Source organism: Urocitellus parryii, chromosome 3 (assembly GCF_045843805.1).
Source record: "Urocitellus parryii isolate mUroPar1 chromosome 3, mUroPar1.hap1, whole genome shotgun sequence".
Lineage (NCBI taxonomy): Eukaryota > Metazoa > Chordata > Mammalia > Rodentia > Sciuridae > Urocitellus > Urocitellus parryii.
This window is the reverse complement of record NC_135533.1, coordinates 96,347,346-96,365,459: the sequence shown is the minus strand read 5'-3', so window position 1 is coordinate 96,365,459 and position 18,114 is coordinate 96,347,346. Positions and strand designations below refer to the sequence as shown.

The following is an 18,114-nucleotide window of genomic DNA, read 5'->3' as shown; positions in this document are numbered from 1 at the left end:
CAAATAACACCACAAACATTTTAAAAAAGGAAGTTTATTGGTCTTTAAATGGCTCAAATTGCAAATAAACGATCGGGTAGTGGCATCAGCCGAAGACATGTGATGCATCTTTGTCAGTTGGCTTCATAGCACCTCAGTACCCAGGAGAGGAAAGGTCTCAAAGCAAAGTCACGATGTTAGTGGTTAGGACCCCTGGTTCAATAAGACTGCAATGAGTACACTGGAGACTGCTGGGCCTGCTGGCCAGCACGACACTGGTAACTTTAATTCTGCACATGGCATAGCTCATGAGGAATATGAAATGAAAGATGTACACCTCAAACCCTTAAGGACAAATATTTAACATGACAAGCTGGATGTCATATCTAAAGAGTTGAGTTCCTAAAAAGCCTATTTTTGATAACTTTACATACACACCTGTTCCCTGGAATGCCTGAACACATCTTTGACCTTTTAAAACATTAGGACTGAGCAACAGAAAGATAAACTTTGTTCAATCAACTGTCTTAGCCACATCCTAAAGAGGATAAGAAAAATCTGATAGTGGTAAACTTCCCATTGAAATTATGTTCCCAAATAACACACTAGAATTCTTCCCGTGGGAACACCATACGATGGTGATCCAGTCTAATGTTTGATCTGTGAGCCAAACATTTTCTGCACTATACCTGTGTTTGATTGGTTGATGTTAACTTTAGAAAAATGTAGTTACAGTGTTCTTCACTATGAACATAAACAGACTACAAATACTAATAATTTCCATAAAGCCAAACTGTAACCTCATGAGAACAAATTTAGAAGAGGACAGGTGGCAAGCATGAATATTTCCCGAAGTGTTCTAGTGCAATTTGCATAGCACTGTTGACTTTTTCCTGTGCCCTGTTCCTAGGAGATTAGAAGCTTAACACTTAAATGCTCACCACTTATAGAAAGTGATTTCCAGGAACCAGCATCTTAAGAGAAAAAAAAAGGTTCACTCAAACATAACTGGTGCTGAATCCTCATAGTCTAAAATTATCTTACAAGTACATGCTGGCCCTTCCTTTACTACCTTATAGTTTATTTAAAAGCAATCAAGGAGCTCTGGAACTTTATTCTTAAGAACCAGAGTATGGCACACATTTTTAATTTGGACAGACTCCTAGCAGATAGTAATTTCTCAAGAATCTTCTATACAAAAGCTGCACTTTATCTAAGCAAGATAAGATCTTCTCTCACCAGGACTCCTGGGGCAGTGAGTGGGCCCACAGTACCAGTGAGAACACACCTAGAATGGTGTAACTGGGCATTTTTCATTTTTAAAATTAAGGCATATTCAAAATTTTCCATGTACAAGTTTACACCACTTTTCTAAGTTAATCACCAGGTAATTAATGCAGATCCACAAATTACTCTCAGTTTAAACATATGCAACAACCATGCCAATAACTTTTTCTTCTATATTTTGCACAACAATGGTTAAAAAAGTGGTACAGTTTTAACTATCATGTTCACAATTGTCATTTTTTCAAGGCAGTAGAAGACCAAGACATTTTAAAATGATATAAAATTTAAACTTTATAATAAACACCAGAGAAAGTGGTCTTTGCTCCCATTCCCCACCCACATTTCACCTCTTTTAACAGTTCAAGAAAGACTGCCCGAGAAACACAAGCTCACACGCTACATTCAGGACTGTGATAAATGTAGGCAATTATGAAGTTAAGTTGAACTTTGCTTCATGGTGAAGCCACGTTAATTTCTTTTTTAAGTGAATTTGACTTTCAGTGCAGTTCCAATTCATGCTTTTAGTGATACATAACAATTTCCAAAATGTTAAAGTAATTTCAGTCAATTGAGCCTTCAATGGCAATGCTTATAAATTATATTTATTAGTATGGTCAAGATAAGAAAGGAGTTTGGGCTTTGATTATAAAATGCAGCATCTTTCTCTGATTCTCTTGGCTAAACTTTTCCTCTTCTTTTTTCCATTCTTTTCTTTGCTGTCTTCCATCTTTCTGGCTCGAATTTCCCTCATTAAATCAAAAAACACCTAGACAGAAGAAAATAAAGTAAAATAAGCAAACAATATGAACTTAAATCTCAGCAGTTAAATCTTGAGAATAATAGAAAAATAAAGATTTGAGAGTTTTTTTTTGGCAGTGGGGGCAGTGCTGCGTAGAGTGTTGCCTGTGCTGGGCAAGTGTTCACCCACACTCCCAGCCCTAAGAGCTCTTTTTGGAGAAGAAAAAACTAAAGTCTGAAAATTAAAGTCTGGTTTTCCCAGTACCTTGAGAAAACGGGAAAATTGGAACATTTTCTGAATTATACTTTAAATTGTAAAATGGTAAAAATGTTCATGTAATAAAATCTTTCTATTCCAATTTTCAGGATAAAAATGAAAAAAGAGAAACTCAATGGGATTATATCTGAGTACTTTAGATTAACAAATGTATTCTATTAATTCACATTTAATAGTGATTAATTTGTAAAATAAAATTTACACTTAATACTAATCATAAGGCAGGGGTTGTGGCTGAGTGGTAGAATGCTTGCTGAGAAAACATGAGGTCCTGGGTTTGATCCTCAGCACCACATAAAAATAAATAAACTAAAGGTATTATGTCCAACTACAACTAAAAAAATAAAAATATATAAAAAAACTAATCATATTTAGTGACTCATTTTCTTCAGCTCCATTTTAAAGAAATATTCAGAAAAGGAGATAAGGAAAACAGATGCTTTATCATTTTGATACCTTTTTTTTGCACTATATTTGAGAATTTATGAATTTGTGTCTAATGTCTAGGAATTAACAAATAATGACTTTAGGAATGATAACTAAAAATTCCTAGTACAACAATTCAATAATTAAATTTCAATTACAAATGTTCTTGTTCTCTTAACAGAGAGGGGCCTGGAAGGATATGGATTTGCACTATACATAATTGGTTATGAGTGTGTGTATGATAATGAATAATCTATATAGTTCACAATTTTACACTCTAAAATTAAAAAAATAGCTATTATAGAATTAACAAATTTAATGAGACTAAAAACAAGCAAAAAATATGAAGATAATGGATGTTGTAAGTAAACAAGTATGTGTATGTAGTGACCAACATGCTTTTCCTAACATGCATTTAACTCTGTAATGGAAACTTTAACTGAAAAAAACAAGGTGCAGAATAGCATAGACAGCTACACGTTCGTGTGTGTGCAGAACAGGAATTCACACACATTTGCTTTCTCTTGCAAAAAGAAACAATGAAATGAAAACCAAATGCTAATAATTTTATTTTCAAGAGGAAGGGAAGAAGGTAGAGGGATTAGTGAAGTACCTCTGCATATACCTTGTTATACTATACAACTTCTTTGGAAATGTAAATGTTTTATACATTCAAAAAATGCACTTAACACACAAAAAGCAATCCCTAAAAGCTGAAAACTTATAAAATAAGACTGAGTGTATTCCAAGTTGGTGACATAATCATGTAGAGAAAAGGATTATTTCAAGGGTCTCTAAGACATAGTATCTATTATAAGATTAATATTTCATATGCTAAGAATAAAAATGAGAACAAAACTCCAATGAATAGAGGTCTGAAGGAACTCAGCACTTGTCTCACAAATGTGAGGCCCTGGGTTGGGTCCCCAGCACCACTTAAAGAAAACAAAAACGAAAACAAAACAAACAATAATCCCAACAAATAAAAATAAGTCCTAGACTTCACTTGGTAGTTTGATTTTGTGTGTGTGTGTGTGTGTGGTACATTGTCTTTATTTGCATTATCCTGCAGTATATATAAAACACTTTCAAAGAACAACAACACTGTTACTGGGAAATACACAGTATGTAGTGTATTCTTACCTACTCGGATGGCTCAAGCAGGAGGATTGCAGGCTTGAGACAAGCCTTGACAGCTTAGAAAGATCCTGTCTCAAAATTTAAAGAAGAGCTTGGTATGTAGTTCAATGGTATAATGCTTACCTAGCAGATGCAAGGCCTTGGTTCAATCCCTATTTCTGTCAAAACAAAGCAAAACCATGCACAAAAAGAATGAAATAGGCATAAAATTCACTAGTTGTTGCTCAACTTCTACTTCATCAGAGATGGAATTTTGGAAGCCCTCTACTTCAAATCCAGCGCTGACTAGCTGCGGCAGGAAGCCTCCATCCTAACTAAATGTAATTACTACAGTACTGCTTTCTCATGCAGATACACAACTATAAGAAAGGATATTACAAGAAGGTTTCATTTCTAATTTTCGTTTAGTCTCTGCAATAAATTTTCAAGGAATCCCTATCAGAAGCCACCGAGGTCATTTTGCCTAAAAAACAATGGGAAACTTTTAAAGTCTGCATCAACCAATTTAATGAGTTAAAGCTGAAGGAAGTCCTACTTAAATGCCAATTAAATGAAATGAATAACTAGGGATAGGAATAAAGAACTAGTTTTGATGAACCAGACAAATGACAATCCCCTAGACACAGGGCTTCTTCCAACTTATTTTATTACAGACACTCTAATATTATTTCTCTCCCTCTATCTTCTTCTCCTCTTGTCTTCCTCATTCTCTTTTCTCATTTTAGGGCGATACATTATGTACAAAATTTGTTTTTTCTATGGGCTGGGGATACAGTTCAGTTGGTAGAGTGCTTGCCTCACATGCACAAGGCTATGGATTCATTCCCTAGCACCACACACACACACACACACACACCCAAAAAAAAAAAAGAAAAAAAATTTGTCCTTTCTAATTCTGCAGACCATAAGAAATCACTCTTCTCACATAAATAAAAATAAAACCCAGAAAAAACAAATACACAGGCTCTTGTTTAACTTTTTTTGCCTTCACTAGTTTTTTCATTTTTAGTTAGTAGCCCCTACTTCACAGGATAGACAATATTATATTTTCAAATGGGTTAAGGATCTCCTATAAAATCCAAATGCAGAAATAAAGTAAAAAATTGAATAAATTTTTAAAAAGTTTAGAATGGTATTCTTTTTTGTTAATTATTTATTATTCTAATTTGTTCTACATGATGGTAGAATGCAATTCATTTCATATTATACATATAGAGCACAATTTTCCAAGTCACTGATTGTACATAAAGTATTTTCACACTATTCGTGTCTTCATACATGTACTTAGGGTAATAATCTCTAACTCATTCCACCATCATTCCTACCCCCTCTCCTCCTCCCTTCCTACCCTCCCCTTTGCCCTATCTAAAGTTCTTCTATTCCTCCCATGCTCTTCTTCCATTGCTATTATGAGTCAGCATCTTCATATCAAAGAAAACATTCAGCTTTTGGTTTCCTGGGATTGGCTTATTTCACTTAGCATTATATTTTCCAGCTCCATCCATTTACCTGCAAATGCCATGATTTTCTTCTCTTTTAATGCTGAGTAAGTTCCATATTTTCTTTATCCACTCATCTACTGAAAGGCATCTGGGTTGGTTTCACAATTTAGCTACTGTGCATTGTGCTGTTATAAACATTGATATGGCTGTGTCCCTGAAGTCTGCTGTTTTTAAGTGCTTTGGGTATAAGCTGAGGAGCAGGATAACTGGGTCAAATGGTGGTTCCAATCCCAGTTTTCCAAGGAATCGCTATACTGCTTTCCAGATTGGAAATTTGCAATCACACCAGCAATGTATGAGTGTACCTTTTCCCTCAAAACCTTGCCAACACTTACTATTGTCTGGATTCTTAAAAGCTGCCATTCTGACTAGAGTGAGATGAAATCTTAGAGTAGTTTTGATTTGCATTTCTCTAATTGCTAGAGATGTTGAACATTTTTCCATATGTTTGATGATTAATAATTATATATCCTCTTCTGAGAAGTGTCTGTTCAGTTCCTTAGCCCACTTATTGATTGGGTTATTTGTTTTTTTGGTGTTAAGATTTTTGAGTGCTTTATATATCCTAGAGATTAGAGCTCTATATGATGTGCTTGTGGTAAAACATTTGCTCCCCTTCTGTAGGCTCTCTATTCACCTCACTGATTGTTTCTTTTGCTGAAAAGAACCTTTTTAGTTTGAATCCATCCATTTATTGATTCTTGGTTTTAATTCTTGCACTACAGGAGTTTTATTAAGAAGTTGGGGCCTAATCTGACATGATGGAGATTTGGGCCTACTTTTTCTTCCATTAGGTGCAAGGTCTCTGGTTTAATTCCTAGGTCCTTGATCCACTTTGAGTTGAGTTTTGTGCTGGTGGTAGATATTCTTTCTAAGCAAGCTAAGAGCTCAGAAATCATAAAGGAAAATAGAAATATATTTGATAACATAATCTTTAAGGTTTTCCATGCCAAAAGACAAAATAAGCCCAATAAAAAAAATAGTACAGATTAGGAGGCAATATTTACAACATATGTAAATGGACAAAGGGTCAATGTCCTTAATAAAAAATGGACTCAGTAATCCAAAAGATAAACAATTCATTTAATAAATGGGCAGAAAAGAAAGGGATTTCAGATAATCCAGTCAGTGAGTCAATCAAAAGATGTGCAGGGCTGGGGTTGCAGCTCAGAGGTAGAATGCTTGCCTAGAACATGTGAGGCTTTCTGGGTTCACTCCCAGTACTGCCCCCCAAAAAAGCAGAAAATGCAGCAATCAGAAAACAAATTAAAAATTAAAATATCTTAATGGCATTTTTAAAGGTTGTTTTAATTTGGGCTGGCAAGGCTGCAAGGTAAAATGTTTCTCCACACACTGCTGGTGGAATGTAAAGGCAGCTGTTCTGGAGGGTAACTTGTTACTACAATTTAAAATGTATACTTGACTTTCCTTTCCTTCCTTTTTTCCTTCTTCTTGGTGGTACTGGGGATTACATTCAGGGGCACTCTTATCACTGAGTCAAATTCCCAGTCCTTTTTATTTTTTTATTTTGAGACAGAGTCTTGCCTAGGCTGGCTTTGAACTTGGAATTCTCTAGTCTCAGATTCTTGAGTAGCTGGGATTATAGGTGTGCACCACAGCTCTCAGCTCACCTTTGTCTTTTCTTTTGCACTAATGCAGAAAGTTTACTGAAATACTGTGTGTAACAGAAAAATTGCAAATGACCAAAGTGCCATTAATAGGAAAATGGCAGAAATATGGAAAAACCTAGTATGGAACATTTTGTAGATTTTAAAAAGAATGTGGGTATATTTATTTATATGCATTAATGGTAAGAGTACAGAAACATATGCAAATCCTACTAATATATAGGTAAAATAAGCAAATGTTAACTTTCCTTTATATGTATGTATGCCTGCCTTTAACTGGAAAGGTACACCTGTGTTAGCACTAGTTACTACAGAGAGAGCAGGAGAGTGGCAATATGGGTGAAGCTATTCACTTTTTCTTCCTATATTTCTGTGTTATGATTCTTTATAAAATAAGCATGTATTCATTCATTACTTATACAATAAAAAATTCACAGTAATTTTTTAAAAATATTTATCTTATTTGTAGTTGGACACAATACCTTTACTTTATTTATTTATTTTTATGTGGTGCTGAGGATCGAAACCAGGGCCTCGCACACACTAGGTGAGTGCTCTACTGCTGAGAGCAACCTTGGCCCCCACAGTAATATTTTTGAAAAAATAAAGCACATATCTCCTAAAATTCTTTCCCCAACATAAAACTGACTACTAACATCATAATTATACTTCCTCTATTGACTGACATCTACTTACTTGCTCAAATTCTTTCCATTTTGCCAAGTCGTTTCTTAAAATCAAGAGCAACCTCAGAGTTTCATATTAAGAACTAAAACTAGAGGGTCCTATAAAGGTTACTGAATGAAGCCAATGAGTGCACAAGTAGTTCACCCAGATGGTCCTCTAACTTCTTGTGATTCCTCTGTGGTAGCCCATGCCCCAGGTTCAACAAATTGGTTTGTTACCATTTCAGAGTAGAATAAAAACCTGCCTCTTTGAAATTTTTATTTAATAGTTTATTTGGAATCCAGATAAGGATAAAGAGTGAGTCCAATAATCTTGTGGAGAGCCAGTATTCGTTGTCTGTGACAATGTATGATGCTTCACAATTTCACAGAAGACAATACTGACACTTGCTGTCCCTGAAAATTCACAAATCAGGTTTCTAGAAGTGGATGACATCCAAAATGGAAGACATGATGCCTATTCTGTCTTTTTAAGTAAAAGAATAAGGAAAGATGTGATCTTGCTCCAGTTATGTATCTTTCTGCACTTCAGTTTTCTCATCTAAAAAGTGAACATGAGAAGAGTATCCACCTTTGACTCATATATATTTAGGATTACATGGTTAGTGCCTGCCACAGTGCCCAGCTCTTATAAGTATTAATAAATATTAGTTCTTTCAACTATTAGATTACTTCTTCAGCCAAAAAACCCCAAGTATAACCTAATTTTAGAAACTGATTAATTGCTAAAGTTTACTTTTATTTAGCAGCATATGAAATTACGAGTTTTCAGTATAAATTTGTACCTCAGTTTATAAGCAGCCTATGTAATTTAATTTTGTGTTGGAGGTGACCACGAATTGACAGATTATCTTTTCTGAAACTGTCACATCAATATTTTCTATGTGTATTGCCAGAGTCTTGACACTCTCTATTAGGAGGCAGATTCTATTCTCAGCCTTCCTCCTGACGTTTGGTGGGATTTTGTGACTACCTTGACTGATAGAACCAGGATGAAATAATGCTGCCCCTTCAAAGACTTGGTAATAAAAGGCAGTGTAGCTTCTGAATAGTTCTTATTCTCTTGTGACACTTGCCCTTGGAACTGTCAGTGCACTGTGAGAAAGTCCAAGTTAACACAAGTGGACAACACACATGGGGAAACCCACATGGATAGGAGCTGAGACATCCCTGGATAAAAGTCAGCATCCACTGGTAGAGCCAGACAAGTATGAACAAGTCTTATAACCTAAATTCAGATACTTACAGACATGAAGTTTTTCAGCTAAGGCATCAAACACTGTAAAGAAGATACGAACAATCTCCAAATGTGCCCTCTCTAAATTCTTAATGTCATACAATCTGTTGTTTTATCTAGGAAATTATTTTGTTCTGCAGCCACAGTAACTAAAACAGCCTCATCCCTTTATTTTTTCTATTTTGAAAAGGTAAAATATGCATATGGCAAAAAGTTCAAATAAAGACGTCCAGAAGAGTATTTACAGAGAAATGAGCATATACCTGTAATTTAGTTCTCTGGTGATGACTACAGGAAGCAAATCCTTACATATTCTTAGGATATACACACACATATGGGTGTACATTTATTTACTTTTCATTTATTGATTGATTACAGTGCTCAGGATTAAACCGGGGCCTCATGCACATAAAGCAAACGCTCTACCACTGAGCTACAACCCCCAGTCCTTCAGTGTGCATTTAAAATATTGATAACAACAAACTACAGACACTGTTCTGCACCTTGCTTGTTTCACTCACTTCATGCTGAAGATCATTTCCTGTCAGCACATTTAGTTCTATCTCCATTTCTTTCTTAATGGTTGGGTAGAATTCCATTACATGAACACTTCATAATTTAAACCAGTCTGATACTGGCACTTGGATAGCTCTGGTGTTTTTGTTTCTATAAATGCCCCAATGTTTACCGTTGAACATACATTTTTAAGTGAGTATATGTTTTTTTTTTCTGCAAAATATAATTTTAGAACTTGAATTGTTGGGTCATAATTTTGACAGATAATCACCACATTGTCCTTCTACCAACATGAGTTTCCTGTTTTTCTATTCTCTTGCCAAGAACGTATTATTAATTTTTTTTGCTTTTTTCCAATGTGTCAGGTTAAAAAAAAGGATATGCCATTACATTTTAAAAATGTACTTCCTTTTTTATAAGTGAGAATCTTTTTTTTCAAGTTTAAAAGCCATTTGTGTTTTCTTTCTGCACCATACTTGTTCCTGATTTTGGACCATTTTCCCTAGACTGTGGGTCTTCTTACTATCCTAATCAAGCCCCATCCCAGACTCAATGATGCAAAATCTCGGGGTAAGACCTAAGGATGGGTGTTTATTAAGCTTTACAGGCAATTAATTTGCACACTGGAGATTAAAAGGCACTGCTATAGAGCCTGGATATTTGGGGGGTGAAGAAAGGTCTCACCTGGAGGCCCTCAAGCAACTGAACACAATCTTCCTAATCACTGGAGGCAGCTCCTAGACACCTAGCAGGGGTTCCACATCTGGTTCCCAGGAGCACAAAGTGGGAACATAAGGAAGAAGGAAACTGAATTTCCCTTTCTACTCAGAGGTAAAAAAAGCTCAGGGTAGAGAATATAATAGTAGTAACAGAGATTTAAAAATCCTTTTATCTTGGAGATTACTTTATCTTGGGAGGCACCTTCACATTTTTTTTTAATAAATACATTTTTAGTTGTGAATGAAACTTTATTTATTTATTTTTATGTGGTGCTGAGAATCTAACCCAGTGCCTCACATATGCTAGGCACTCTACCACTGAGCCACAACCCCAGCCTGGCACCTTCATTCTGAGAACTTAAATGGGCTGGGCAGGCATCAGGTCATGGAGAGAACATTCAGTACTGTCATCTTGGGACTTCTACAACTCCTTTTCAACTAGGCAGCCCCATCAGTATAAGAAAAACAGGCAGAAAAACATCAGAATAAGAAAAACAGAATAAGAAAAAAAAAAAGTACAATCAGCTATAGTAACTCATGTTTTAATGTCTCTTGGGAAGTTAAAGACAAGGTCATGTAAGAAATTCCTAACGTCATACTTAAGAATGCAGCAAAGATAACTTATTAACTTGTATTAAAACTCTATTTAAATCTCATAACACTGTAGACAAAATGGAGCTGAGTTAAAGCAAATCAGTCTATTTTTAACATGATGTAGTATTAAAGAAAGCCACATTTTACCTTGTCAACATTAGCTCGTGTTTTAGCAGATGTTTCCACATAGTTGACATTCCACTGGTCTGCTCTGTTTTTTGCCTCTTCTACAGAAACCTGCCTTTTATCTTCTAAATCTGATTTGTTACCCACCAGTAGAAATGGAACATTCTCATCTTCTTTTACTCTTAAAATCTGCTCCCTGGATAAGAGAAAATGAGAAATATTAACATGACTTCTACATGATAAAAAAAGTAGCAACTAGCTATCTGCAATCAGCATGTTTATAATTATATATATATTTCTATAAGCAACAAGCTTATCTATTACATCATAGAAAATAATAAATACTTCTTATTCTATCATCAATTATCTGAGATGTACATTCACTTCAGTAATGATAGAAAAATAAACCAGTTGGGAATATAAACATAACAAGCAGAGGTGCAAAACAAAAAATATCAAGTACAACCTTCCCCAAATGTTTTCATATTTTTAAAATGACCTTTTTATTTCGGAAGTTTTTTTAAAATTTACAGAAAAGCTGAGATCATAGCATGAAAAGTTTCCACTATCATTAACATCGTTTATTAGTATGAGTATGTGTACCAAAATGAATAAATCAATAATGATACAGTATTATTTAAGCCCAAACTTTATTGGACATTCTTAGTTTGAACCTAACATCCTTTTTCTGTTCTGGGAGCCCATCCAGGATACCACATGACATTTAGTCTCATTAGAATTCACTTGGCTGTAATAGTTCTCAGAGTATCCTTGTTTTTGATGACCTTAATAGTTTTGAGGAGTGCTGGTTAGGGTAATTTGTAGAATGTCTCCTAGCAGGGATTTGTGCAATGTTTTTCTCACGACTGGAGTTATGGGATTTTGGGAGGAAGATCACACAGGTAGAGAGTGCTATTCTTATCACATCATATCAAAGGTCCCACAAAATATTTTTAAAGTCTCACAAATGCCAGAAATTATAGGAAGTAGCTCCTCAGCATAGATTTTTCATTTAAAGGTAAATTATAGGGGCTGGGGATGTGGCTCAAGCGGTAGCGCGCTCGCCTGGCATTCGTGCAGCCCGGGTTCGATCCTCAGCACCACGTACCAACAAAGATGTTGTGTCCACCAAGTAAAAAATAAATATTAAAAAAAATTCTCTCTCTCTCTCCTCTCTCACTCTTTAAAAAAAAAAAGGTAAATTATATACTATGAAGTGTCACCAATTTGTAAGTATTGTGGTTCTGCTCTTCTTAATCATGTGACTGAGAAAAGTACTCTGTCTCCATTTCCTTTTCTATAAAATGGGATCAACAATACCTTCCTTATATGGTTGCTATGAGGAGTAAATGTAAAGTGCTTATTAACTGCACGGCACATAGTAAACATTCAATAAATGCTATTAGCTGTTATTATGATTATCTACTGGAAGAAGATGTTAAGTTTACTTTTTACATCAACACAAAATTTATGTTAACTTGCTTAGAGTCACAACTGAGTAAGTAGATCAAGAATTTGAACCTGAGAAATTTAACTCCAGAAAACACATTCAACTTCTATGCTAGATACCACAGGGATTCTCATAACAGGATTATGAAGGGAACAAACCCTGACCAAGAAGGCTTAGTTCCCAAAACTACTTCATCATGAGAGACCCCTATCTCTGATACAGAGTAAACAACAAGGGGTCTGGCATTATGGTGAGGTTCTCCATATTATATGATACTTTCCTGCCTGGTGCTATGATGAAACAGTGATCAGACCATACCTTTCTGAAAAAAAAAAAAAGTTTTACATTGTTTCGGCTGAGTGCTATATTTAATAGTAGTAAAATAATGAGTGATATAACAACATACTGTCATAGGATAGTTTATATGATTTAAAAATAATGCCCTAATGCTGGGGATATAGCTCAGTTGGTAGAGTGCTTGCCTCCCATGCTCAAGATCCTGGGTTTGATCCCCAGCACCACAAAAAACAAACAAAAAAACAAACCTGTTAAATTATTAAAAAAGAATAAATATTAGAGAATATGCTATATTTTAAATAGAAAACATGACATTCTATTTAAAAATATGAAATGTGGTAGTCATGTGGTTTTATAAAAAACTTGTCATTAGTTTAATGAGCACCAACCAGTATAGTAACACTGATAAACTCAGAAATATGGAGGTAGACCTCCTGGATTTTAATTCTCTGCTATTATTAACTGCATGTCCTAGGTAGGACAAATGACTTAATCTCCCTGTGTTTCAGTTTCTTCATTAAAAGATGTGGAAATAATACTTTCAGAAAGTCAAATTTAAGAATTCACTAATAAACATTATTTTATGTACTCTCAAGAAGACTGCCAATTATAAGGCTACGATGCCAGGTCATAGTCCTGACTTTTGAGAAATGTATAGGTTAGAACTTATGAAACACAGTAGTATCTACCTCTTAGGGTTGTTTGATAAGTGAACTGATTTATGTAAGTAATTAGAACAGTGGCACATGGTAAGTGCTGTATGAATATCAGGTAGTGTTACTGTTATTACTTCATTTGCCTAATTACTGATATGTAGCAAATATTCTAACAGACTCAATGCTTGCAACAAATTCCCTGAACCTGAGTTCTCAATTGTTCTAATATGTATGGACTATGAACCACACAGAAAGTCACTTCCATTTTTCACTGATTTGTATTTACTTTAAAAATCCTTTTAAAAAATAAAAATGTTAAAAAGCATAATATTTGGGCATTATAGGCTAAACTGTACAGCTACAGTTACACAGTTCTATGTTTCCTGTCACTCAAATGATACCTTGCAAAAAGCATGTCAATGCTCACCATCATTGCTTTACATTTATGATGTGCTTGTGAAGAGGATTTTAGCCAACCAAAACTTTTTTCCAGGGTTGGTAATGACAAATGTGCTGAGACTTTCTTAACTACCATCCATCATGATCTGTAGCCTGAACTAAGATAACAACTGACTTTCCACTCAGTCTCAATAACCACCAGGAAGGTGAGTCTAACTCAAATGTTCATGACTCTAGTGCTTGTGGTCACATATGTATATACTCATTAATTACCTACTAAGCTACTTTTAGTCAGATGCTGCAGGAAGACCTATACTAAAATTATGGCATGATTAATAGTATCAGAAACATGACCATGAAAAATCTGGAATATACTGGCCAGAGGTGAGAAGACAATATTCTTTAGAAATAATAGTTTTTTTTTATTGGTTGTTCAAAACATTACAAAGCTCATGACATATTATCTTTCATACATTTGACTCAAGTGGGTTATGAACTCCCATTTTTACCCCAAATACAAATTGCAGAATCACATCGGTTACACATTCACATTTTTCCATAATGGCATATTAGTGACTGTTGTATTCTGCTACCTTTCCTATCCCCTACTATCCCCCCTCCCCTCTAGAAATAATAGTTTTATTAGTTACTTTTCTGGGTGTCAGAGAAAGGTATTGCTGTGTTTATAGCCTTCATACACATTTTCCTTAATGTTATGCTATTAGAGAATTTTAAAATAGAAAAGTTCTTTTACAATCTGGTCAAACTTCTTCATTTTTGTCGTAAGGAAAGAGAACATCAAAAAGGTAAAGAGTTTTCAAATCAAATAAAATGTTTATTAAATGTGTATTGTATTGTTATATGATCACAACTGTACCAACAGTGAGTACCAGAGATAGGGATGGGTAAAAAATGGGTTCTGCTTTCCAGACGTTTTAACCTTATCAGGGAAAACATAATCAAGCTCAGTAAAAAAGTGTGATACCATGTGGAGTGCCTTCTGTAACCATTCTCACAAATGTCTTTCTCATTGCTGGTGAGTCACTGGGGTCATTTTTATTTATGGGAAGGGCACTACATTGGAGCTATACAAGAAGAGTAATGAATCATCCTTATTTTTTGTAACAGTAATAGCCCAAGATTCTCTCTTGGCATAAAAATACCTTATTCCCTTGAAATATCACATTGGCTTTAGTAACTATGGTGACAAATTTATTCCATTACCTAGAACAGGACCTGCTACATAATCAACTCTCATATTTATTGAATGAATGAATAAGCACTGACATTTATATAACTTTCAACATGTCTCCAGGTTTGCAAGTTATTAGATCTGCCACCCTTTGCATTCTATCGTATATGAAATTCCTTGTAGAAACCAACAAACTTAATTTTACAAACACATCTATATTTTACAGTTTCTCAATGATGTACCTTTTTACAAAGACAGTTAACTTAGAATCCTTTAAGTTCTTGAGACGTTCAAGTGTACATAAAAAGGAATGCTCTGTATAAGCACTGGTTCAGTTTCTTGTACAACTATTGAAATGCCATTTTTCTCATCTGTGGAATCCTTCTCTTTCAGGCTCATCTACTTTGCGACTCCTTTCCCATGCTGGATCCTTGTAGTGATCACTGCCAGTGTTTCCCTACATTATCCTGTATTTAATTATATTATTATTTAATTATAATATTAATTATAAATATTTACTTATGCTTGCTTTTGCTTTAAATATTCAACTTGGTTGTGTAAATTTTGAAATTAGAGGATACATTATATCCTTCTTTTGTGTCCCCCTATAACCAAAGCTGATATGTAACACAGAAATAAAAATACGTAATTAAAGAACCTGTTTAATTATGCATAAAGTATTTGCAAGAGTACTCAAGAACCTTATTTGTACCAAACTTTTCTTAGATAAATAGAGGAACCTTTCTCCCATTCACCAAAACTGTCCCTGCTAAACCAAAAAGATTTTTAATTAAGCAAATAGTAAATAAGACATATTGTAGAATACAATCTAGTATGCCAGTCTACAATGATTATTTCTATTTTACAAATTCAGTCCATAAAATTATTTCTATGCTAAAAATTCAGGGCACATGAATTGTGAGGAGAATGGCAAAAAAAATGCCTGCTGAGTGTTACAAAATGCTCCTAAATCAATGTCTAACACAAAAAAGACTTAAAAGCTGGAAAAGCTCACTATATTGATTATTCACTATCAGGGCAATAATAGTACTTTAAAGAGAAATACTTCAGGATTGCATAAAGGAACTCTGGATACTTGAAGCTGCCATAAACTCAAGCTCTAATATAGCTAGCACTAGGATGGCTGTAAGATTATGTAAAGTTTCCTGAATACTGTGTGTACATACACAGTGGACAGAGTCATATACTAATACTGAAGTGAGAAATAAACACAACTAGAGATATAGTAAAAGACTAACAAGCAAGAAGCTCTTGTTGTCCCCTTGTTTCTGGAGAACTGTTGTGCAGTATGTTATGAGCAATATCATTCACAAACATACCTGAAGTCGGCTGTGGCTGCAAAAGATTCCATTTCTGTAATAGAGAAGACACAGAGAAACCCCTCCCCACTCCGGAAGTAGTTGTCTCTAATTGCGGCATAGTCCTCCTGTCCAGCTGTGTCTAAGATATCAATCTGTACTTCCTCCCCATCCAGCACCACCTTCTTCCTATAGCTGTCTGCTTTGGTAGGTTCATAGTCCTCCACAAACTAGAAAAAAATGAAAAACATGTCTATTTTTTAAGGGTACTTTTGCTTTTTAAAACTTCTTACTTTGAAATATTTAATTATAAAAAATGGGGGATGAACTGTTATACCTCTAGACTGCTTACAGCTTGAAAATTATGCCTTTTGCTTTCTTAAAAAAATACTATACATGTCAAAACTATTAAACATATATTTTATTAAATTTATAAGAACACCTTTCTATGAGATGCTAAATATAAATTTTTGTGCTAGAACTGTGGAAATAACTTATAGGTCAATATTTAGGTAAGTATGAAAGTACCATTAAGTCTTTTCTTTCTCCAAAATGAAATGAATAAAAGTGACTTATGCTACTCTATAGGAGGTCAAAACTTGGACTTGTGAGAGTTCTTCCCAAACTTGATTTTTCAAATAATACAATTAAGCAACTTTACATTCCTGTTCCTGTCATCAACTTCATAAATTTCTTTCATGTATCTTAATGAACCCTTTGACAACACTGTTAGCACATATGTATGGATACACATGTATACACAGTTATTTTGTGGATTTTTTTTACTAGCTTCTATAAATATTTTTATCATTTGATATTTTCTTATTTGCTTAATTTCCATATCCCACCACTAGAATTTAACCCTTGAGAGCAAAGACTTTGGATATGCTTCTCAGCGCTGTATCTTTAAAGCCTAGAATAGCATCTAGACTGGTAGACACTCATAAACAATTATTTAGAAAATGGACAGTATTTTGTAACTGCAAAAGTTATTCAACATTTTACCACATTTATATTCTAACACCGTGCTTAACCATCATCAAAAGTTAGGCGTGTGGATATTCTTACTTTTGGCCTCTTTACTGTCAAGAAGGGGACTGATAAAAGGATTAGTTTGAGAAAAGACTGTCAAATGAATAGTGTGAAAAACAAATGAATGAATGAATCAGTAATTTCATTTGAAGTACCACTTCAATCCTCCTTCTCCCTAAACTTTTTTTCATAGTCACTTGCAACAATCAGGAAATAGAATGAATCTGAGGGTTTGAAGTGTGTGTGAAAGAAATGTAAATTACAGACAATTAAAAAAAAGACTTGGGGTGGTGAAATTTGCTGGATTATATTTTGCAGAAAACCAGGTATAACACTTGTAATACTTGCCCTTCTTGGGCTAAGTAGATAATCTCTCTGAGGTTTTTTTCTTCCTTGTGAAATGGTGATGCCATTACTTACCATGCAGGATTGTTATGAGAATTAAGTAAAAAAAGAGTACATTGCCACCATAAAACCTGGTTTCTACTGAGAGGAAGTGCTGAGGATAAATGTTTAAATTGAATTATTAACTCTTAAATCATTAAGACTTGATGGCAGTCCTCTAGGAAAAGAATATATTGTTTTATATAGGCTGAAACCTTAACTGAAGGATAATAAAATCTGATATAAATACATGCACATAAATTTGTAGCCTAATAATAACAAATTTTAGTGATATGGTCTTTACCTGGTTAAAGATGTATGATGCCACATCAAATCCAAAATAAAAACTAACTTTTCCATTGAGATCATTAAAGAACATTTTATATATGTTAACCTCAAGTCTCAATAAGGTTCTGCATCTACCAGTCCTATTAATTCAATAGGAGTGGGAGTCTTCATTAAAAGGACTACAATTTAAGATCTAAAGTAGATTACTTTAAAAAAAAAAAGAATACTGTTTTCAGTTTTGT

The 18,114-nt window shown here is 34.4% G+C and overlaps 1 protein-coding gene across 3 annotated transcripts in view; it reads right to left on the bottom strand.

Moving 5' to 3' along the window:
• Window positions 1-235: 235 nt before the first annotated feature.
• Rala (RAS like proto-oncogene A) overlaps window positions 236-18,114 on the bottom strand; it is a 61,527-nt gene continuing 43,648 nt past the window's right edge. Inside the window, exons 3-6 of one of the 3 annotated variants that reach the window (XM_026387635.2) lie at window positions 16,190-16,398; window positions 10,877-11,051; window positions 3,971-4,005; window positions 1,976-2,032 (exon numbers count right to left, since the gene is read on the bottom strand). In XM_026387635.2, coding sequence (XP_026243420.1) covers window positions 4,000-4,005; window positions 10,877-11,051; window positions 16,190-16,398 — 390 coding nt within the window. In that variant the 3' untranslated portion in view covers window positions 1,976-2,032; window positions 3,971-3,999. Of the gene's footprint in view, window positions 2,033-3,970; window positions 4,006-8,907; window positions 8,943-10,876; window positions 11,052-16,189; window positions 16,399-18,114 lie in introns of those variants that run through there. The other 2 variants (XM_026387634.2, XM_077796794.1) reach the window with 2 other exon arrangements.